Source organism: Dipodomys ordii, unplaced genomic scaffold (genome assembly GCF_000151885.1).
Source record: "Dipodomys ordii isolate 6190 unplaced genomic scaffold, Dord_2.0 Scaffold33, whole genome shotgun sequence".
NCBI lineage: Eukaryota > Metazoa > Chordata > Mammalia > Rodentia > Heteromyidae > Dipodomys > Dipodomys ordii.
In genome coordinates this window covers 2,068,005-2,092,508 of record NW_012267249.1, presented here as the reverse complement: position 1 = coordinate 2,092,508, position 24,504 = coordinate 2,068,005, and the positions used below count along the sequence as shown (strand labels likewise).

At 47.1% G+C, this 24,504-nt stretch overlaps 1 protein-coding gene and 1 pseudogene across 1 annotated transcript; one reads left to right on the top strand and one right to left on the bottom strand.

The window, feature by feature from the left end:
* Positions 1-8,704: 8,704 nt before the first annotated feature.
* Ppie (peptidylprolyl isomerase E (cyclophilin E)) lies at positions 8,705-22,650 on the bottom strand. Its single transcript, XM_013016996.1, has 10 exons — positions 22,602-22,650; positions 21,590-21,688; positions 20,043-20,086; positions 19,248-19,274; positions 15,652-15,733; positions 15,244-15,344; positions 13,016-13,139; positions 10,592-10,777; positions 9,134-9,276; positions 8,705-8,999 (listed from the first exon to the last, which is right to left on the bottom strand). The coding sequence occupies exons 1-10, from the start codon at positions 22,630-22,632 to the stop codon at positions 8,931-8,933; spliced, it is 906 nt and encodes a 301-aa protein (XP_012872450.1). The 5' UTR covers positions 22,633-22,650; the 3' UTR covers positions 8,705-8,930.
* LOC105986192 lies at positions 16,117-16,675 on the top strand (annotated as a pseudogene).
* Positions 22,651-24,504: the final 1,854 nt, after the last annotated feature.

Below are 24,504 nucleotides of genomic sequence, written 5' to 3'. Positions count from 1 at the left end.
TCCTGTGGGGAGGCTGTGGTGAATGTCCGGCAAGCTAGCAATGAAGTTGTCCTAAGACTAAGAGGGAGGCGTGGGAGCAGGAGGGGTGAGTGAGGAGCAGTGCAAAGCCCCAAGATAGGGGATCCTGGAGGGTTCCAGGCCAGCAGAGGGCAGGAATGGTGTGAGGAAGGGGAGGGTGGGAACATGAAGTTGGGTGGGCATGGTGGGGTACATAGGGCTGGGCTCCCTGTAAGGGTGTGGAATTTATTCTGTTTACTGAGAAGCTGTTGGGGGTTTAGCACAGCACTGTCATAGCTAAGCTCCTCCATAGAAGCCTGTGTGGCAGGGTGGAGTCCTGCGGTAGAAGGTGGAGGAGGTAGGAAGGCCGAGGTGGGCTGCTGAGGTCAGGACAGGAGGTAAGGAGGGATTATTGGTGGGGATGTGAAGTGGTCTGAGGCCTAAGAGATGGGGTCAAGCATCCTTTCCTCCTTGCGCCTTGATTAATAGAGGGAGGGATGGAGGGGGGGAGGTCCAGGAGGCTTAGAATTTGAGGACCTAGGTAAGAGGTCTGGCATGGGGACACATGCTGTAAGAAATTAGAGGAAATGAGTAGCCCTGCTGAGGCTCTCTAGACCACATGTGTGGAGGAAAGTGAATCAATAGATCTGAATCTGTGTAACTGAGCAGAGAGACCCAAGATGGGACTTGGAATGTAAGAGCCATAGCGTGTCGCATGTGACAGTCTAAGTCTGAGCTTAGATGAGAGATGAGAAAAGCAGTAGCCAAGGGGTGACCGAGGAAGAGCCGAGAGAGAGACTTCAGGGGACACTGGAGTTAGGGAGGAGACCCTTAGGGAACACAGCAACCCAGTAGGATCTCCCAAACATGGAACCCATCATGTTGTGCTGAGTCAAGAGATTTGGTTTGCCCACTCTCCCCAGTGCTGCTCTTGGCTTAGGACAGAGGCCTCTCATCATCTACCCCGCTTACTCACCCAGTATCCCCCACCAGGCAGTCAGTAGTCACCGTGGCTCTCAGGTCACTGCAAGCCTGTTTTCTTACTGGGTGACACTGGTGTGTTCATTAAAATGCTTCTGTCTCCCCACCTGCCTTCTTACCAGGCTGTCATGAGAACAAGGGCTCTAGCTGGTGTTAGGAGCAGTGAGACACGTTGAGAGGAGGTCACAGAGCTCCAGAAAGCTGATCCATTGTTTTTGTGTGTGATTCCTGGCTCTTGGCCTGCAGGGGAGGCTCATGAATGGCCACTGCTAAGAGCCAATGGGGACCTAGTAGAGGCACAAAGAAGAGTGGAGAAGGGAGGCCCCAGGGACTCCCTTAGTGGATGAGGGCACTTTTTAGGGTTGAGGAGAAAGCTAGAGACCCAGTAAGGACACTTCTAGAAGTATATGGAGAAGGAAGCCCCCAGAGGAGGCACTGCTGCTGGGGTGGCCTGGGCAGGGTGTATGTGGACTAGCAGCATTGTCCCTGTCTGGGCAGGAGGGGGTGTGGGAGGGCAGTGAGAAGAGGGCTGGAAGAATGAGAGACAGGTGTGTAGGGCCTAGACAGCCATATACCAGGCCTCCTGGCTGCACCTTGAGGGGGCAGCAGGCAGGTCTGCCCTGTGAAACCTGCCCTGGCTGCAGGTGGAGAGCGACCTGAGATGCAGCAAGGGAGCTGAGACCTGAGACAGGCTGGGGTGGACAGACGGAGGCAGAGCTGGGGCCACTCTGGAAGGATCCTTGGAGACCACTGGGCTCATGGCCCCTGCCTGTGTCCCTTCCCTGTCTAGGTGCACCTGATGAAGCCAGACACAGTCCCCAAGGCGTGCTGTGCGCCCACCAAGCTGAGTGCCACCTCTGTGCTCTACTATGACAGCAGCAACAACGTCATCCTGCGCAAGCATCGCAACATGGTGGTCAAGGCCTGTGGCTGCCACTGAGTCCCAGAGGTTCTGCTGACCCGCCGGCCCTGAACTAGCCTCCCTTTTCCAGTGGACAGGCCCCTCTCAGGAGGCAGGAAACCTTCAAACCTAGTCAGCCCAAGGCCAGGGTGGTAGGAAGGGCCTTCAAACCTCATGTCCATGCCCCTTCTTCTTTGTGCCAGGGCTTAGTCCTAAGCCCTTCTGCCACTCCTCTTGTTTGAGGTTGGTAAGAGGCCTGCCTTCAGCCCACATGGTCTGAGTCCTCAGCTGCAGTCCCACCTTCCCCCAGAGCCATGTACTCACTGGCTCTACAATTGGCACAGTGTACAGACCTATCCATGCCTCTCCCTGGCCCAGGCTATGGGCAGGTATGGGATGACCCGAAAGGCACCTAGAGCTGTAGATTAGCCACCTCAAATTCTTCACTCTCCATTCTCCTGTGTAACAGAGTGTAGTCTAACCCCCTGACCCCTCCCAATTCAGCCTCTTTCCCAGGTGCAAACTAGGGAGTTTTTGGAGTTAAAAACTATGGACATGCCCTCAGTGTGCAGATTTATGGATCTGGATTACCAAATGTCTGGCCCATCACAGGACCTTTAGGCAACCACTAGCAATGGATCACTCAATGGATCACTGGTGACATGTAAACTGAGAACTGACTGTTGTCTTTTGCCATATTAAGGAGCAACGTATTCCCCCCACCATAACATGTCTAAACATGTCTTAACAGTGGTCAGGCCTGTTAGGCCTGGGGTCAAGGTCAGTATCTGCTTGTGTCCAAGTTGTAAAAAAAGGTTGGTCAGCAAAGTTGGCATCACCCTAGAGACCCAGCAGCCCTGTCCTGTTTGAGTCAAAGAAAAGGCCCCAGTCCCAGGGGCGTGACAGCTGGTAATTAGGCAGAGTTGGGAGGGGAGATTGTCTCAGCCTCCACTGTTACCGGAAGTGGCGGTTCTCCATAGGAGCAGCCACTGGGAGTTGCAGTGTTTATTTGATTTTGGACTCACTAAGCCTGTAATTTACCTGTGGGAACAAACAAGAGTCCAGCTGTGTGAACTGTGTCATTAAGAGCTGGTACTGGGCCCACCCGTCCTCAGGCACACCCAGTTGAGGTGGACCCACCCAGAGGCCCAATGATGAGCTTCTCTGGAGTTCACACTATACTCTTGAGTGGGGCTCAGGGAGGCAGGTCTGGTCTGCAAGGCATGGGTTTCACTGCAGGGCAGCAGTATCTGGGCCTGGGAGCACTTCTGGAGTACAGAGAAAGGAACTCTCCCATGGACACAAAAGGTGGACCCAGACTGAAAGACTATCCATTTGCATGGGTTCTTAACGGAAGGAGACCCGAGGGCTACCACGTCTGGTAGCTACCTCTGAAGCTGGAGAAAATTGGGCCTTTTGACCTTCGAAACGCCTTCAGCAGGGAATCTGTCTACCAAGGCTTTATTGCACTGAGTACACATGCAGCCTCACAATCCAGAGTGCGGAGCCCAAATGGCTGTCACAAGGCAGTTGGCATATAATATGGATGACATTCCAGAACTTCTCTAACAATTCTTAGTTTTCAACATCAAGGATTGTTTTTTAGACAATTGTAAATAATAAAATTTATAATTATATACTTCCGGTATCTTTTTTATGTCCAGCCAATGACCTGCCATAATTTAGGGCTCAGTCAGGCACAGTACCTAGGAAGGAACAAGAGTGGTTATCTTTTTTTGGTTACTTGTGGGACTTGAATTCAGAGCCTAGCAGTTCCTGAGCTTTTTGGCTCCAGTAGTGCTCTACCACTCAAGCCACAGCACCACTTCTAATTTTCTAGTGACTAATTGGAGATTAAGAGTCTCATGGACTTTCCTGCCTGGGCTGGTGTTGAACCACGATGCTCAGATCTCAGCTTCCTGTGTAGCTAGGATTATAGGATTACAGCCACTGGCACCTTTTTTTCATCCCTTTTTAATACAGAAAGGAAAAACAAGGAATTACCTACCTAACTGGCCATCAGATTTCCAATTGTGTGTGTACTGGGGTTTGAACTCAGGGTCTGGGCACTGTCTTTGAATTTTCTTTGCTCAAGGCTAGTGCTCTACCACTTAAGACATAGCTCCACTTCCAGCTTTTTGGGGTTTAACTGGGGATAAGTCTTCCACTTTCCTGCCTGCGCTGGCTTTGGACATTGATCCTCAGATCTCAGGCTCCTGAGTAGCTAAGATTACAGATTTGAGTCACCAGCACTTGGCTAGACTTCCCATTTTTGATGGTCATCAAATGAAAAATGGAAAAGGCCTTGAACAGTGAAACAGTTGTGAATGAACACAACTATTTTTCAAGAAGTTTCCTATTTGCTGGGCTATGCACAGCAAATGGGTGTCTTAGCTGACAACACTGTGACAGTGCCATTTCCCCTTTCATTTGGGAGAGGGCCTGTTTATATAACTGGTTGTCCCAGAGGAGGAAGTAAAATAAAGGTGTTCAGTTCAGACCTACTGAGAGCAGTGAGAAATCAGTGACAATTGTCAGAAAAGGAAGACACAAAATATAGCAGTGTAAATGCTGTCAATACTGGCCTCAGGTCACACACCAGAGGATTAGTATTCACTATCTTTGTGTGTGTGCGCGCATGTGTGTGTGCACACATGCACGCACGTGCCTGCCAATAATTTTTTTTTTGTTCACAGCTGGATCTCTACCACTTGAGCCATACCTTCACTTCCACCTTTTTGCTAGTTAATTGGGAGCTAAGAGCCTCTTGGATTTGTCTACCCACAAGTTGGCTGTGAACCTTGATCCTCAGGTCTGAGTCCTGAGTAGCGAGGATTATAGGCATGAGCCACCAGCATCCAGCTTAGTTGCCTCAGTCTACTAAGGAAAGAAAACAATGTTTCTGAAAAATTCTTATGAAATAGGAAAACAGTGTAGTAGCAAATGGATGTGAGTCCAACCTTGGCTTCTTCCTCTGCAGAACTATAAAAATTAGATACCTACAAACATTTAGGATGCCTGGCATATAAATAATTAACAAGTGGTACCTGTTATCACTACAAGTAGATCTTCTCATTTTGAGCCACTTCTGTACAAAAATGTGATGTGCAAGTGATGTTCTTTTTCAGAAAACTCTGCACACTGCATTCCTTGAGAGCAGGACTTGCCTTCTAACCACCTTTAAAGACCTGGCAGGTATCTAGTCAGAAGGTGGTAGCTGGGCTGTGAGCCTTCAATCCTGTGTTCCCAGACATTGAGACCTACATCTGCTGAAGGACAAATGCGAGATCCCACCATCGCAATCTGAATGGGGCAACTGCTCATTCAGGGTTCTACCAGTAATAAAAATAGACCTTACATGAACACTTGACCCACTTTTATTAGTATTTTCATTTTAAATCTTCCAATGGTTGTAAAAGGGGGCTACAATTTAACATGTCCATTTATGTGTCCGGTGCTTTTTGTTTTTTTGGTTTTTTTTTTGTTGGTCGTGGGGCTTGAACTCTGGGCCTGGGCGCTGTCCCTCAGCTCTTCAGCTCAAGGCGAGCGCTCTACCACTTGAGCTACAGCGCCACTTCCGGTTTTCTGGTGGTTTATTGGAGATAGGAGTCTCACGGTCTCTTCTGCCCGGGCTGGCTTTGAACCGCGATCCTCAGATCTCAGCCTCCTGAGTAGCTAGGATTACAGGCGTGAGCCACCAGCGCCCGCTGTCCGGTGCTTTTTGATCAACACCCTGCCATCTATCTCCCATCCCCTCCTTTTTCACATATGTACATTGAGTATTGTCACATATTTGCTCCCCATTCCCTCTCCCATTTCCCCCCGCCCCTTCCTATCAGCCCTGCTTTTTACATTTTTTTGAAAAAAAAAATTGAAGTCTGAGAGCATGGCTCAAGTGGTAAGAGTACCTACTAGCAATTACAAGGCCCTAAGTTAAAGCCAAGTACTGACTGGAAAAAAAAATGGTTTTGGAAGTGGATAATACAAAAAAAATGTAATTAAAATCACCATTAATATGTTGATCAACTTAGTTCAAGGCTGATTTCTCTAAAGTATGTTGACAAATTAGAGATCATTTTCATAAACCTGGGATACCATACCATATGAGTTGTTTCTGATGGGACTTTTCTGCTTACTATAGGGTGAAAACTGCCCTGTTAATAAATACTTTTTTGAAAACATGCCTATCTAGTTTCCCACCACCTAGACTCTGTACTGCTGAAACTTTTGTCCATGGTCCCATTTCTCCCTCACAGGGTTGCTAAGGCTGCATTGACTGAGCTGGATACAGCAGAGTTGGAGACAGTCATCACTTGAGAGGAGCCACTAGCAGTCTCTGGTCTCTGCCTTGGTCCAGCCATCACAGGCTGGGCAGAGGCACCCTACAAGGTCCAACTATATGAGTGCACAAAGCAGAGCCAGGGCCCTCAGTAGTGGCATTGGCGCAGTGGGAGTGCTGATGGGAAGAACCTGGGACAGGAAGCAAGCAGGCCCAGGGGAAGCAGCTTTGCCCTTCAGACCTACCCTGGTGCTCCTGGATCCACTGCCCAAATGGGTGAATCCCTTCAGAAACAATAGGGGCTGGTGTGTCAGCAGCAGAGGCAGCCAGGCTGCTGGGCCAGGATGTTCTCCAGGCTCTAGGGCCCCTCTTCCCTCCTTCCTGGAAGAGTAGGATATGTTCCTAGCTACCCACTAAGGGTCCAAGGAACTATGGAGACCATTACCATGTCTCCCCCCCAGGGCCTTGGGTCACAACTATCCTGTAGCAGATTGTGGTCCACAAACCCCCAACATATTGAGGCTGAGCCCACTAAGTCTCCCAGGACTCACTGCCACTGACAAGGGGGCAGGCTAAACTTTTACATGGGTTCTGCTCACCATTCTGTATGATCTTTACCTGTGAAAGGTTTCAGTATGATTCAATCTATGGACACTCAAACTCTGAAAGAGGAAGAACCATCAATGGCTCTAATTTGGCAGATTGTTGGAACTATCCACAGGCCTCTCACCTCCCAAGGCTACAAGATGAACAGTGATTGATCAGCATCACAGGACACCATCACTCATAGGGGGCTGGCTGTGCTAACCTCTTTATACACATCCTCGCAGGTTTTTGCTTTGTTTTACTTTCTGGTGCACTTGAACTTAGGGCCTGGGCTCTGTTTCTTATCTTTTCTGCTTAAAGCTGGAACTCTACCACTTGAGCAAAAGCAACACGTCTAGCTTTTTAGTGGTTAATTGGAGGTAAATGTCTCACAGACTCTCTTACCAGGGCTGGCTATGAGCCATGATCCTCAGATCTTAGCCTCCTGAGTAGCTAAGATTACAAGTATGAGCCATTAGCACTTTGCTCTTAAACTCTTATAAAAGCCCTGGTCAGTGCTATGGTCCCAAGCTCCATATGCTTATCTTACAGCTGGTGACTGTCATCTGAGGCTGACCTCTGTTCACAAAAGGCTAATATTAGCAGGGTCAATTTTACCACACCATGGTACCCAGTATAGTCAAACGCCACCTGGATGATGCTGTGAAGGTAGTTTTTAGATGGATTAATATTTGTATTCTATAAGGTGAGTGTAAAGTCCTGTGAGGAAGATGACTACAATCACCAGAGGAACTCTGCTCTAGACTGTGGATGGCAATGGCATCACCTCCTCCCACCCCCTGGCCTGCTGACTGCTCTCAGATTTCAGACTTGCTGCAGGAGCCAGCCAGTTACTTAAATCTTTGTCTCTGTCTACCCCCACCCCCACAGGGTCCCTACAGTGGCAGTCATCAACTACTCAACTCTGCTTTGTAGCGAGAAAGCAACCATAGATATGTGCAAACAACTGAATGTGGCTGAGGCCTAACTAGACTTTATTAACAAAAAACAGGCTCTGGTAGTTTGCTGGCCTCCTGGTTCCTGGTAAAAAGGCAGAGAAGGCACTTTATAGTCATAAAATATCTAAAAGCTTATATACCTGATAGATGCTAGTGGGTGCAATCCCAGCTTTTTTTTTTTTTTGCCAGTCCTGAGGCTTGAATTCAGCCTGGGCACTGTCCCTGAGCTTCTTTTGTTCAAGGCTAGCACTCTACCACTTGAGCTACTCTACCACAGTGCTACTTATGGCTTTTTTCTGTTTATGTGGTACAGAGGAATCGAAACCAATGCTTCACGCATGCTAGGCAAGCACTCTACCACTAAGCCACATTCCCAGTCCAATCCCAGCTATTTAGGAGGCTAAAATCAGGAGGATTGTGATTCCAGGCTAGCCTGGGCAGAAAATTCATGAGATCTCTTATAAATGGAAGAAGCTGGGTGCCATGGCGGCATAAACTAGTCATCTAACCATGGTGAGAAGTCTCAAATATGAAAATTAGGTCTAGGTCCCACTCCTGAACAAGAAATGAGACCATCTCTCAAAAATAACCAGTGCAAAAAAGGGCTGGAGATATAGCTCAGCAGTAGAGCACATGCCTAGCAAGTGCGAGGCCCTGAGTTCAAACTCTAATACTGCCTAAAACAAAAAGCCTGTAGACTGATAGTGACAGGAAGCAGAGGCCAATCAATACACTGGCCATAAAACTCTTAGCATGCCTTTAGGAGCAGAGACAACTTTTATACTGAATTCCCAAGTCCTGAGCTGGTCTAATCACCCAGCATCAAGGAAACTGCTGGCCCCAGGGAGGAAACTAAAGCTGTAGGGGAAGGCACCATGCCACACCCCCTCAATAGCCTGTCTCTAGGAAACAGCTTAGCCATGGATGTGATGTGTTCTCTGTTGACAAGTTTCAGGAACTCCCTGAAGGCCACAGTATAAAAAACTAGGATTTATTTTTTACCAAAGAAACCACCCAGGAGCCTCAGGTGGCCCAGGACAGGCCCTGACACCTAGGACAGACAGCAGATGAAGGGGGTCCAGGCCATGCTGCAGAGGAGCTGCTCCTGAGAAAGCCCACACTATAGAAGGGCTCGGCTGTAACACAGCTTGCTGCACAGAGCGCCCCGAGTGCTGGTTCCTTCCGGGACACGCAGGGGCAGTTGCAGAGAGAGGCGGAGCACACCATCTCACATGTACTCCCCACAGTCAGCAATGATCACCTTCTGCTTTGGCTTCCCGTCCTTGCTGCCCTGGGCCTTTGCAAGCAAAGTGGAAGAAAAGTCAGGGAACAAAGAGTGGGTTAGCTCTTTCCTGGCTAGAGCCCTCTCCAGTGTCCTACAGGGGCATGTACCAAGGGACAATTGAAGACAGGCCAGTTTGGGCCACCTACCTCAATCTGCCGTAAGACATCCAGGCCTTCAGTGACCTCCCCAAATACCACATGCTTCCCATCCAACCAATCTGTCTTGTCACAGGTCAGGAAGAACTGGGAGCCATTGGTGTTTGGGCCAGAATTGGCCATGGAGAGGAGGCCTGGGGAGAGAAGGACCTTGTCAGTTCCCTCCACCCTGCTCCAGCCCTCAAAGCCTGAGCAGACTGTAGACAGACAGCCCTCTGCAGGCAGGCTCATGCTCTAGAATGCACAGACTGGGCAGATGTGCCATTTCATCTAATAGGATGAGCAGGGCTGTTTTAATCATTTCATACTCACTCACTCATTCATTCAGCAAATTGCTATTTCGGACTCAGGACCTAATACTCTTGCTCAGATTTTTTGCTGCTTCTACCACTTGGACATATACCTGCACTTTCAGCTTTTTGCTGGTTAACCACAGATAAGACTCTCTCAGGTTTGTCTGCTTGTGTTGACTTTGAACCCTGATTGGGATTATAGGTATGAGCCACCAGTACCTGATAGCGCCAGGTGCTGGTGGCTCACGCCTGTAATCCTAGCTATTCAGGAGGCTGAGATCTGAGGATTGTGGTTCAAAGGCAGCCCAGGCAGAGAAGTCTGTGAGACTCTTATCTCCAATTAACTGCCAGAAAACTGGAAGTGGTAGCTGTGGCTCAAGTCTGGCTTTGAGCTGAAGAGCTGAGGGACAGTACCCAGGCCCAGAGTTCAAGCCCCATGACTGACGAAAAAAAAAAAAAAAAAAGGATCGATAGCACATCCTTGTAAGCTGATGGGCAATCCAGCAGAGCAAGGTAAATATTATACAAAGCAGAGGAGGACACTGAAGCAACCAGGTTCCAAGCAGGGGAGAGGGATGGCTGTCCACAGATGGAGGGGAAGAGCAGAAGCCAGAAACAGGAGTGTGCATGTGTGGAGAAGCAGGAGAGACAGCTAGAGGATGAGGCAGGGGGGTGATCAGAGACCTCAGGTGTGAAAATGGGGAGGATCATCATCTCCGATTGGAACTGAGCATCAACAAGGGCATTCTGATCAGATCCATAGCAACAAGTGGGGGGACATAGTACAATTTTGTCTCAAGTTGTGGGGAGAAGGCGAGCCCTGAGATTTTACTAGATAAAGAAGATGGGATGCCAGAGAGGGTGAGAGTATAAGACAAAACTTTTGATGGCAGACCACAGAATCTAAGCTAAGCTATCAGTGAGTATTGACTGACACGGTGGGGTAGGAGAATGGGGAGTATATGATTACATGGTCATTACAAGTGAATGCACCCCAGCTAGAGTGAATGTTTCTCTTCTGTTCAGCAGTTTGCTCTCCCCAACCCCTGTCCTTCTGCCAGAACCACTCTCCGTCCTTCCAGCCTGCGCTGCCACTCTGCCCAGCCCCAGGCCCAGGCTCAGCGTCATTCATTGCCACAGCCCAATTAGCAGCTACCTGGTCCAGTGTGTTTGAGGATAAAGTTTTCATCATCAAACTTCTTCCCATAGATGGACTTGCCCCCAGTGCCGTTGTGGTTTGTGAAATCACCGCCCTGGCACATGAACTGGGGGATGATGCGGTGGAAGCTGCTCCCCTTGAAGCCAAAGCCCTTCTCATGGGTGCACAGGCAGCGGAAGTTCTCTGAGGGTGGGAGAGGAAAGGGTGCGAAGGTTAAAAGATAAAACAAATGAAGAAACAAAACCTCTGAAAAGGAGTGTTTTGTTTAGTGTTTGTACAGTTGTCCTTGTTATCCATACAGGTATCCATATTGGTTTGCAAAAGTCCCTTTTAACCTATGTACATTATAAATATCTTCATATATATGTATATATACAGATATGCATATTTAGACATATATGTGTATATCTATCTATCTATCTATCTATCTATCTATCTATCTATCTATCTATCTATCTATCTATCTATCTACATATAAGTAAACAGCTCTACTTCTGATTTTTTGGTGCTTAATTGGAGATAAAAGGCTTAGACTAAGGAAAGCAAGCCCCAGCTTTGAATCATGATCCTCAGCTGTCAGCCTTCTGAGTAGCTAGGACTAGAGGCATGAGCCACTTGTGCCTGGCATTATCTTCCTATATTTTATATAATCTCTAGATGACTTACAATACCTTACAGTATGTAAATGCGATATAAGGAGTACTTGTTACACCACACTGTCTAGAGAATAACAACAAGGAAAAAAGTTCAAACATGTTCAGCACAGATATAATTTTTTTGTCTTTTCTTTTTTGGTACTGAGGAACAAACCCAGGGCACTCTATTTGCTAGACAAGTGCTTTGCCACTGATCCACATGCCAGCCCTAGCTGCAATTTTTCCTCCAAATATTTTTGACCTGTGGCTGATTGAATCCACACAGTGGAACCCAAGGATGGGGAGGCTAGATGTATTTTCACTCTAAACAAGAGATGCTCATGTAAACGTAAGTGATGCTGATCTCCTAAAGGACAACAGGGCATACTGATTAAAGAAGGAAGACTAAATATGTGCACTCTAGCTCTGCCGCCTCTCCAAAAAACACTAAAGTGGTAGCAAAGTATTCTGTTTGTTTGGTTTTGTGCTGGTCCTAGAGCTTGAACTCAGGGCCTGGATGTTATCTCTGTGCTTTTTTGCTGAAGGCCAGTGCTCTACCACTTGAGCCACAGTTTCACTTCTGGCTTTTTAGTGGTTGACTGGAGATAAGAGTCTCATGGACTTCTCAGCTGCAGCTGACTTCTAACCATGATCCTCAGATCTCAGCTTCCTGAGTAGCTAGGACTACAGGTATGAGCCACGGGCGCCTAGTCTGATGTTTTCTTAAAATAAGTTTTGTGATACTCTCTTTAATCATATATGTAAGTAGTAAAATTTACATAAAAAACAATAAATTCACGCCAGCACTTAAAAACTAGAAAGGAGCCAGCACCAGTGGCTCATGCCTATAATCCTAGCTCTCAGGAGGCTGAGATTTGAGGATTGTGGTTCAAAGTCAGTCCAGGCAGCAAAGCCTATGAGACTCTTATCTCCAATAAACTACCCAGAAAAAGCCAGAAGTAGAACTGTGGCTCTAGTAATAGCACAAAGAAGCTCAGGGACAGCACCCAGGCCTCTAGTTCAAGCCCCAGGACCAGGAAAAACCAACCAACCAACCAACCAACAAAAAAACACCTAGACAGGATACTCAAGAAACAATATGTAACTTTTTTTTTTGGTTTTTGGTTTTTTCGGTCAGTCGTGGGGCTTGAACTCTATGCCTGGGTGCTGTCCCTGAGCTCTTTAGCTCAAGGCTAGCACTCTACTACTTGAGCCACAGTGCTACTTCCGGCCTTTTCTGTTTATGTGGTGCTGAGGAATCAAACCCAGGGCCTCATGCATGGGAGGCAAGCACTCTACCGCTGAGCCACCTTCCCAGCCCCTATTTTTTTGTTTGTTTTTGCCAGTCCTGGGCCTTGAACTTAGGGCCTGGGCACTATCCTTGAGCTTCTTTTGCTCAAGGCTAGTATTCTACCACTTGAGCCACAGCACCATTTCCAGCTTTTTCTGTTTATGTGGTACTGAGGAATTAAACATGCTAGGCAAGCACTCTACCACATTCCCAGCCCCACATGTAACTTTTGGAGTGCAGAAACATATATTTTTCAATGAGTGCAGTGCCATATTGTTGGAATACATATGTGTAGTATTACTTTAACCACGACCATCTTATTTACTTGAATTGTTATTAAATTATGATTATTATGAAGCTTATAAAGCTTCAAAAATGCCTGCTTTGACTCATCTATTACTAGTTATCAGGATGTGAGATGTATCAGAAGCATTAGGTCAGAAACATTACTCAGCCACCAGCTTCCCACCAACCAGACTGCAGGCCCCTCCTTACCTGCTGTCATGGGTACCACATCGGAACGCAGGAGCATCTGGATGCGGCCAGCTGGCTTGTTCCCAATCTTGATGTCCATGTACACCTGAGGATTTGACCGGGCCTTTTTTGCAGCGGGCTCTCCCTAGGTGCAGAGGAAACTGCTGGTTAGAGGAAACTCCCAACTCCTCAAGTAGAAGCATGTGTTCTGCACACTCTCAGAACACTACTGAACAGGCCAGACGAAGGTCCTGATAGGGAAGGCTGTGGCCCTGACAGCCCAGCTGCACACTACCCAGGCGACAGACCTTAACACTATCTAACAGGGGGCCCACCTACAGGTGTGCCCCCCCCCCCCCGCCCCTGCTCACTCTCAGAGACGCACCAGCTTACTTCTCTCTGTCCTACAACTGGCCCAGAATATTTAACCTCCCCATCTTCATCCCCAGGTCTAGGCCACACTCTACTCCAATAAGCAGATACGCCTGCACTACCCCCTCCATGGCCAGCAGTACTGTCACATGGTATGGAAACAAGGGGGAGCCTTTGTGCTGTGGCCCAACTGCTCGGAGTACAATAGAGGCCCCGGCTTCGCTTTATGCTCTAAGTAGGTAAGACTAAGCAGAGAATCAAGAGAAATCTAATATAATCAAGACATCTATTTGAAGAGCAAAGCTAGATGTTATCTTGTTTTTGCTTCAGCTGACCAAGTACATGTGGAGGCTTCACTGGCTTAGGTACTACTACTGCTGTCTGCCCTCAAACACAGCAGCAGCCACACTCACAGCACTTATTGTATAACAAGGGTGGTAACTAGAACCTTCCTCCTCAAGTCCATGCTGTTCATCATATACTCTACCTCACATCTGTATTAACAAGTGAACATAAGGCCCCTAACTTCACAGAATTTACTTCCCAGAAAAGGAAGGGCAACTGAAATCCATGTAGTTCGTACAAAAGCAAAGACTGAACAAAGAAATACAAAGGATTATTTTACTAAGCATTGCAGAAGGGGACTGTGGTGAGGGAGATGGGAAGGGAGACACAGGATCAAGAACTGGAGAGTCCTTTCCGGTCTAGGCCCCATGAGAGAAATGATGGGAGAGGTGAAAAGTTCTGACGAGACTGTTAATGACTAGAGTGGTGTCTCAGAAAGCTCATTCTAGCTCTCTTTAGGAAAGACTGCATCCAGAGGCAAGCTAGGAAGCGGCTGCAATTTATCCAAATGACATGCTGTGCCGGCTCTACCTTGCAGGGTCTAGAAGAACCCAAGGGCTTCTACTGACTTTGAGGGCCACACAAGGCCTCTCAATTTCTGGCTTAGGTCAAAATGTGCATGGATGGTGGCAAAGTAACCAAAGTTGAGAATATGGGAAGTCACAATCAGAGAAGGTGGGGATCCATTCCAGGCAACTTGAAGTCACCATCAACTTATAGGCAGAAATATGTGAAGTTCAGTGTTAGGAACAGAGACCATGAAAGTCACCAGTGCAGCACAGGAGCTTGTACAATCCAACATGGACTGAGACTTTTAACTGAAGGAGAAAAATGTTGAAAGATAAAGATAAAGCAGAGAAGAAGACTGCTCACAAAGTATGCAGAAGGGAAGCCCACACTGCGCTAGTCAGGGAGGTATGCTAAGAATAAGGAAAAAGTCCAGGGCAATGTTCTCCTAGGAGGAGAGAAGCCTGAATCCATGCACAGGTTGAAGGGAAGCTACCAACACTGTCCTGTATCCTCTGCACAAGGCAAGAACAGAGGACAGAGAGCCTGGTACCAAAATCCTCTGTGCAGTGGTGTGAGGAATAATCAGGTTCCTATCAGCCAAGTCAAGTCCCGGCCTGAGAAGAACACAAGAAAACCCAAAGCTTCTTTCTCCTTTTCATTCACTCAACACAGCCTTTGTCAAAGGACTATATTCAATATCTATCCTTTCTGTTTTCTTGCAAAGATAAACAAATTCCATAAAAACCTAGGCACTAGGCCTCCTCCAGAAGCAGTAGTTTGTTTTTTTTTAAAGCAGGCCCTGGGCGCTGTCCCTCAGCTCTTCAGCTCAAGGCTAGTGCTCTACCACTTGACAAACAGCGCCATTTCCGGTTTTCTGGTGGTTTATTGGCGATAAGAGCCTCACAAACTTTCCTGCCCAGGCTGGCTTTGAACCGCAATCCTCAGATTGCAGCTTCCTGTGTAGCTAGTATTACAGGCGTGAGCCACTGGCACCTGGCCTAAACAGCAGCTTTTGTTCTCACCTCCTGGGTTTCAGCTTTGGGAGGTTCGGACCCCTCTTCCTCTTTATTCTCTTCAAGAGTCTTCCCAGAGAATTTCTTCAACCAGTCATCATCTGACCAAACTAAACGGGAAGAGTTGAACAAAAGTTAGGAAATTCAACATATCAGCCAAATGCTAAGGAGATACTCTGCTCAGTCACCTCCACCTGGAAGATGTCACTAGAGCTCTAGGCCACAGGCATCCCCTTTGAGAACACCCCAACGAACAGCCCTTTCACAGGAACAGAGCACTTAAGGAAATAGAAAAGATAAGAGGATTAGGAAGGATTTTTCTCATAATAGACATTATTTGCATTTAGATATATAGAGGTAACAATGCATGGAAGCCAAACTGGAGGACATGACAGAAATCCAAGGGGCTCTTCTTACCCGGTCTGGAAGAGCCCTCCTTAATTCTCATTGGTTTAGCCAAATTGACACGAATTGTCCGTCCAAAGAGCTCAGATTCATTCTGAAAGATCAAAAATGCCGCTGCTTAAACTGTCAAGTTAAAGAGCCAGAAAGCTCTTTATTTTTGAGCCATGTTCTTGGTTTCTCCTCCCTTAGTCCAAGTCCCCAGCAAAAGTTCTGTCCTCACCACAAGGCAGCTCTTGAGAGGAATCTGCAGGTCATTTCTTCCCTTAAATGGTCATATACTTCCTATCTGTCAACACCAGCAAAGGTCTGCCTACCAACTTAGATTCAAGCGACTTAAAATTACAAGAATAAATGTAGTTTCCTAGAACCTGAGTTCACCTTCAAAAGCCAAGATCAGACTTCCGGAAAGGGGACGAAGGGGTAGCGCTTTCACCTCGGCGGGCTGCCTAGAAAAGCCTAGAAAGAGCTCCCTTTCCTTCCGTCCTCCAGAGCTCGCCGTCAGCGTGAGAGCAGAGTCCGAGTGGCGACCGCGGAGAGTCATGGCCGGACAAGCATTTAGGAAGTTCATGCCTCTGTTTGACCGAGTGCTGGTCGAAAGGAGTGCAGCTGAAACTGTGACCAAAGGAGGCATTATGCTTCCAGAAAAGTCTCAAGGAAAAGTATTGCCAGCCACAGTAGTGGCTGTGGGATCGGGCTCTAAAGGAAAGGGTGGAGAGATTCGGCCAGTTAGTGTGAAAGTGGGTGATAAAGTTCTTCTCCCAGAATATGGAGGCACAAAAGTAGTTCTAGATGACAAGGATTATTTCTTATTTAGGGATGGTGACATTCTTGGGAAGTATGTAGAGTGAATACATCACTAAAATGGCATCCTGTGAAGCTGCCCATTCCATGGAAGTTCTGAGATCTTTCATCATATAAATAATTTCCATATCTCCCTTTTATAATAAACTGATGGTAACTAAGCTAATGATATCCATTGTCTCTAAAGTTTAATTTCACTGTTCTGGTATAAACATTTCCAAATAAAACATGTAAATAAAAAAAAAAAGCCAAGATCAGCTTTGAATTAATGAAACATGATTTCTCTCTGACAGCAAAGGAACATGTTTGATGAACAGGTAATAGAGAACAAGGAATAAAGAACTTCCTTATCCAAAGATAACTGGCATTGGGATAGATAACTTAATATGAATACCCTTAAAGAAATTATAAAAACTTCATGGTAAAAAGTGGAAAAAATATTTATACTAGCTACCTGAGAGGCTGAGATCAGGAAGATCATAGTTTGAGACTAGCTGGTGCAAAAGTTCAGGAGACTCCTTTCTCAACCAATAGCACATCTGACATCCCAGATATGGTGAGAAGTGTTAAATAGGAGATCACAATCCTGGGCCACCTGGGTCAAAAGCAAAACCCTATCTCAAAATAACCAGTGAGCCAGGCGCCAGTGGCTCACACCTTTAATCCTAGCTACTTAGGAGGCTGAGATCTGAAGATTGTGGTTCAAAGCCAGTCCAGGCAGGAAAAGCTGTGAAACTCTAATCTCCAATAAAACCACCAGAAAACCGGAAGTGGAACTGTGGCTCAAGTGCTAGCCTTGAGCTGAAGAGGTGAGGGACAGCACTCAGGATCTATAACTGACAAAAAACAAAACAAAAAAAACCCCAAAACAACCCATCAGTGAAAGCTGTGTACCAGTGGCTCACACCTATAATCCTAGCTACTTGGGAGGTGAAGAACTGGAGGGCTGTGGTTCTGGGATAATCTAGGTAGAAAAGTCCACCAAACTTCATCTCAACAAAAGGACAAGCAGACCACAGTTGCACCTACCTATCATCCTAGCAAGGCCAAAAAGACTAAAATAGGTAGATCACAGTCTAGGATCCATGCCCAAGCAGAAAGTGAAACTATCTATCTTAAAAGTAACCAGCCAGGCAAAGCTGGCTCATGTCTGTAATCCTAGCTACTCAGAAGGCTGAAATCTAAGGATCTCACTTCAAAGCCAGCCTGGGCCTTGTTAAGTCTGTGAGTCTCTTATTGTTAATTAATCACCCAAAAAGCCAGAAGTGGATTTGTGGCTCAAGTGGCAGAATGCTAGCCTTGAGCTAAAGAAGCTCAGGGACAGTGCGCGGGCCCTGAATTTAAGCTCAGGACACACACACACACACACACACACACACACACCATGAAAAGCACACACACACACACACACACACACACACACACACACACACACAAAATAACCATGAAAAGCAGTGCTGGAGTGTGGCTCTGAAGCAGAATGCCTACCTAGTACACATGAGACCTTGAGTTCAAAACCCTAGTACTATCAAACAAACCAAACAACAAAACAAACAAACAAAAAGTGCAAAAAAGGGCTGAAGGCATGGCACAGAATACTTTTAAGATACTAAACAACCAAAAAAAGTCAGATATGGAAACTAACAGACTGTTGCTGTTTTCTGGAATATTGGTTTTTTTTTTTCCTTTTTAAAAAACTGGAGGGGCTAGGAATGTGGCTTAGCGCTAGAGTGCTTATCTAGCATGCATGAAGCCCTGGGTTCAATTCTTTAGCACCACATAAACAGAAAAAGCCAGAAGTAGCACTATGGTTCAAGTGGTAGTGTGCTAGCCTTCAGCAAAAAGAAGCTTAGGGTTAGTGATCAGGCCCTGAGTTCAAGCTCCAGGACTAGGGGGAAGAAGTGGAGTGTGCTGAGTATCTTTACTACAAGTTTGTTCAGATAGCACCTGGAAAAGCTACTGCTGCTCCTTTTTTTTTTTCTGGATCTGGGGCTGGAACTCTGGGTTTGGGCACCATCCCTGGGCTTTTGTGCTCAAGATTAGTGCTATACCACTTGAACCACAGCCCCACTTCTGGCTTTTTGGTGGTTAATTGGAGATGAGTCTCACAGACATTCCTGCCAGGCTGGATCTGAAATGCAATCCTCAGATCACAGCCTCCTGAGTGGCTAGGTTTACAGGCATGAGCCACCAGCACCTGGCTGCTACTGCTGCTTTTGATGTATAACATACTGCTATTACTGTTGGTGATTTTTTTTATACAAATGTATATTTTGAATATTTGGAAATTTTAGCTAGCTGTGTTTTCATTTTGGAGAAAGAAGTATACTTGTTTATGGTGTTGAGTTGGCATTGTACAGAAATTAAGATTATATTAGTCTAGAAACGTTTGGTTTTGTTTTTATCCATTTGTACAGGGGTAACACACTACATGAAAGGTCTTATCTATTTAGGTTTGATTACAGAAACTAACAGTCTACAGATAATGAAACAGAGAGGGAGAGAAAGTGAGGAACATGTATATCACCAAAAACAACTTCAGGGGGCTGGGAAGGTAGCTGAGTGGTAGAGCGCTTGCCTTGCATGCCTGAGGCCCTGGGTTCGATTCCTCAGCACCACATAAGCAAAAAGAAAAAAGTCGGAAGTGGCGCTGTGGCTCAAGTGGTAGAGCGCTAGCCTTGAGCTGAAGAGCTGAGAGACAGCGCCCAGGCCCAGAGTTCAGGCCCCTCGACCGGACCCCCCCCAAAAAAAACAAACCAAAAACAAAAACAACTTCAGTTGAATAAGGCTTCCCAGCCATACCATACCATGTTGTCAATAGCTGCTGCAGCATCCTGCCAAAAAAAGACAAAAAGCTGTAAGTTTAGGTTTGTAGCTGACTGCTAAACATACATACACTCATTAGCAAAACCTCTGCTTGCCTAGATTCTGTTTGTGTGATTAACAAAAAGAGTGCTTGCCTGACTGATATTTGAGCTAGTGATCCTGTCATTTGCTCTCTAGTTAAAGGCACAATAAATAATCACCAGCACTACCAGCCAAAATTTTTCAATAAACAGCACTGTAGGAGCTCTACAGAGGTAAGATGGGCAGGTCTGTTAGAAGGTCTAAGGCATTATTCAGTCTTGTAAGATAAAGTGAGGGATGCTTTCCTTTAAACAGTTCTTCTGGCCATCTGAAAGCCTCAGCCTAATACCCAGAAACTAAACCAAACAGAGAAGAGTTTCCTTTGTAATCAATAACAACACAAACCATAGATTAAACAAAGGTAGTACAGATAAGCACAGTACTAATGGCTCATGCCTGTAATCCTAGTGACTCAAAAGGCTGAGATTTAAGGATCCCAATATGAAGCCAGTCAAGGAAAGAAAGTCCATGACATTAACCACCAAAAGAAAAACACACACACACACACACATACACACAAAACAACCCAAAACCCCAGAAGTGGAGTTATGGCTTAAATGATAGAGCTCTAGCCTTGAGAAAAAAAAAGCTCAGGGTAAACACCAAGGCACTGAGTTCAAGCCATAGGAACACACACACACACACACACACACACACACACACACACACACAAATATAAAACAGAATTTTCTCACTTCTGCCAACTCAAATTCAACAAAAGCAAATCCTCGGTGCTTTTCTGAAAAAAGAAAAACAAAACAAGTGATTAGAGGCAATGAGAAGAAGCAGAAGATCACAAAATAAAGTCAGTTACATGTCAGATTCAAATAGCAGAAATTCTACCCAATAACATTTTAGGAATCTCATTCTTTGAGTCCTCTTCCCCCCCCCAACCCTCCCACCCCCCGCGTCGGTCATGGAGCCTGAACTCTGGCCTGGGGGACTGTCCCTCCGCTCTTCAGCTCAAGGCTAGCACTCTACCACTTGAGCCACAGCGCCACTTCTGGCTTTTTCTGCTTATGTGGTGCTGAGGAATTGAACCCAGGGCCTCATGTATGCAAGGCAAGCACTCTACCACTGAGCCAACTTCCCAGCCACTCTGAGTCCTCTTAACATCTTAAGCAATAATAAACATTTTCATAGGCAGAGCTAAATATCAACTGTATTTTTCATTTTAAAAATGAGCATTCAATTCTCCTAGTAAAGCCAAATTTAAAACTTCAACATTCACATGTCAGACAACTAGAAAAATAAAGTCTTAATTTAACTAACCAATTATTCATTTAAATATACAATGTGAAGCTGGACATAGTGGTGTGCACCTATAATACCAGCTGGCAGAAGGATTGCCAGTTTGATGCCAGCCTAGGCACTATAGAAAGACTGTCTCAAAAGAAAAAAAAGGACATCGATCAGATGCATTATACTCATAAACTGACATACTGCATTGAACCCATGAATTGTTGAATAAAACCCCTTTGTACAACTACTTACAGATAATAAGAAACAAGAAAGGAAGCAAGACAGAGAGAGAAAAACAGAGAGACAGACAGAAAACAAGCAAGCTAGCTGGGTGCTGATCTTAGCTGTTCAGGAGACTTGAGATTTGAGGACAATAGTTCAGAGCACAAACCTGAGAGACTCATATCTCCAATTAATCAGCAAAAAGCCAGGAGTGGAAGCATGGCTCAGGTGGTAGAGTACCAGCAGTGATTGAAAAAGTGAGAGACCCAGGAGTACAAGTCCCAGTATAAACAACAACAAAAAGACACCAAGCAAATAAATAATTTGAATATCAAGTGTGCATAAAACATGAATCATAAAACTTAATAAAGATGTTCAGTTTTACCCTCAGGTAAATGCCATTCTGACTACAGAGGTCAGTCACAATATTAATTTTAGAACTCAGACACAAAAGGGCCCTTAGAAAGTCAATATAGGGCTGGGAATGTGGCTTAGTGGTAGAGTGCTTGCCTAGCCTACATAAAAGCCTGGGTTCGACTCCTCAGTACCACATACACAAAAAAAAGCCAGAAGTGGCACTGTGTCTCAAGTGGTAGAGTGCTAACATTGAACAAAAGAAGTTCAGGGACAATGCCCAGGCCCTGAGTTCAAGCCCCAGGACTTATATACATATATACAAATATATACATATTTGTTTATATATTATATGTATATATATAATTTTTAAAACAGGCTTTCCTGCTGCCTCACTCACGTAAGACACATTCAAAGAACGCACCTGTTTCATAATCAAGAGGAATCTGAATATCTGTGATGTCTCCAAAAGGAATAAATGCAGCATGAAGAACTTTGTCGTCCACTTCTTCTGCCAGACCACCTACACATACGCAGAGAGGATGGCCTTCTCAGTTACTGCCCTGGATACTAAACAAAGTACCCATTGCCAGGTCCCATGCTGGCCAAAGGAAGGGATCTTTGCATCCAGTCCTTTGGCCACAAAAACAGCTCCCTCTTATCTACTCCTTGCCCATACTTACGACTTACACTCCTCTCCATCCTTCCTTCAGACCTTTAAGGAGCCCTATAGGATTCCTGCAATAGGTTCATCACTGAATTCCCTGACTCAACTCACAAAGCCAATCAGAAGAATCTTGGTGAAAAGCACACATTTGAACCTATCACGTCTCTGAACCTATGGGGTCTCTCTCAAAGACTTAGCAGAAAAAAGTGCAAACTTTCTCCTTAGCAAGGTGCACAAGATCTTCCAGCATCTTATGCTCTGCTTGCTTGATTTCCCCGGGTAGCCTGAAAATATAACCCACCTGCCACTTACAAGTGTCAGGCCGGTTCGCAGCTCAGGGCTCTCGGCTCCCCGCAGTACACACCTTTGCCTCTTAGACTCGGCGGCACCCTCACCCCTCCAGACGGACTGGTCATTCTCCTCCAGCCCCTGTGCATCACTGGCCGTCCCCACCACAGCGCTCATCAAAGACCCACTTTCTCCTAACTAGTCAGGGAACTCCTTCCTGCAGTGAACATTTCTAAAACGAGTGGGCGCCGGGGTTTGGGAGACGCTGACACTGCCCCGCACTCCGCCGGGTTCCCGCCGAGCTTAGCGGACTGGGAAGGAAGCCCGAATCAAGGCTCGATCGCTGTGTCTCAGACAAAGCACTGCTTCGCAGACCCGGCCCTGACAACTGCCGCCCCATCCCCACGACCCTGACCCCCACGGCCCCGACCCACTAGCAGCGGGGTCGCTCGGAAAGCGCTTAGCGGCCGCGCCTGCTCACCCACGTACAACACACGCTTAGTAGTGGCCATCTTCCTCCCGCACTTTTCCGGCGGAAGCTGGCGCTCGTCCCGCCCCCTCCGCGGGTGAGCCACGCCCCTCACCACAACCACGCCCACTCTAGTCCTGTTCCGCCTCTACTTTCCGGCGCTTGCGCACTCTCTGGTGGATCCGGTAACCGCTGGCTTTCTGCCATCACTTATCTACTCTACAGGTGATGAATGGGCAGCCATGAGTCGGGCCCTTCCAGAGCTAGCGGTGTCCTGGGAAGCAAACCTTGGCCTAATCAGCTAGGGTTTTATAGGTAAAAGATCAGCCACAAACTAACTGTGGTCTGGGGACTATCCTGTGCTGTTTGCTTTTGGGCAATCCTGGAGGCGAAGAATGTTTCCTACACAGGGGGTGGTGGCTCACAGCTGTCATTTCACCTACTTGGGAGTCAGAAATAGGAGGATTGCTGTCTGTGGGTGTTAGAGGACAGCAGAAGTCCCTATCTGAAAAAATAAAGAGCGCGCGCGCACACACACACACACACACACACACACACACGCACGCACGCATGCAGGCACGCATGCACAGGCGCCGGGGGTGTGACTCAGGAACTAGCCCTAAGGATGACCAAAAAAAAAGCACTTTTAATGCTTTAAGTAGTTATTTTATATTTATTTCCCCTCAATTTTTCTTTTTTTTTTTTTTTTTGGGTCCGGTTGTGGGGCCTGAACTCTGGGCCTGGGCGCTGTCCCTCAGCTCTTCAGCTCAAGGCTAGCGCTCTACCACTTGAGCCACAGCGCCACCTCCGGCTTTTTCTTTATGCTTATCACTTCCGGCTTTTTCTTTATGCTTATGTGGTGCTGAGGAATCGAACCCAGGGCCTCATGCATGCAAGGCAAGCGCTCTACCACTGAGCCACCTTCCCAGCCCCTCCCCTCAATTTTTCTACACTTTTGGGTCATAGTCTTGTAGTCACGTTACATCAATATAAGAAATCAATTTAACTGGAAACTGATGTTATACGATCCTAGCTACTCAGGAGATTGAGATCTGGGGATCATAGTTTGAAGCAAGCCCAGTAATAACCCGTGGAGCCCTGATAAGCAGCGGGATCCAATAGTCAGTGTGGCCCTGTGGTCCAGCCTGCTGGAGGGGGCGGGGCATCAAGAGGCGAGCCTCACCGCTCCACAGACCAAGCCACCCGAGGGGCGTGCCGTGCCGCAGAAAGGGGTGGGGCATGCCGCCGAAATGGGTGGGGCGTGCTACGGGAGGTGGTGGGGCGTTGAGCCCACTTGGTGAGCTGCCTATGGGGATTATAGTGGGGCAGCTTGGGGGGGAGCATGAATGGCAGTTTGAAACCATTAGCGGGGGAGGGGCTCAGCCTATCCAGGGTATGTAGGGCGGGGAGTAGGAGAAAAGCCAGAGGCCTGGGGGGAAGACAGTCAGGAGGGAGGGGAGTCCAGAGAGGAGAGGGGAGGAGCCCGGGAGTGCTGAGGAGAGGTGAGAGGGAGGTTAGTGCGGAGTTTGTACAGTGGAGGAGAGGAGTAGGAGTGGAGGAGAGAAGACGGCAGGAGGGAAAGCCTGCCGGAGCCCAGCCGAGCAGGCCTGCACGGGACAGGGCAGGCCTCGAGAGGCCATCTGGACTTCTCGAGGGAGCTATTCGGGGCCTCCTCGAGGGGACATTCAGGGCTCCTCGGGAGGCCATTTGGGACCTTCCTCTAGAGAGGCCTGTGGAGGGCGCCTCCCGGAGCAGAGCAGGGCAGGCCTGTGGAGATGGAGAGGCCCGCAGTGGAGGAGGAAGGGAAGGAAGGGGAAAGCCTTCCCCTTTGGAGCGTTGGAGGTCAGAGGTTTGGAGCTTTGCAGACCAACTAATGAAGGTCGGGGGGTCAGGACTGCCTAGTAGAGGCTTGGAG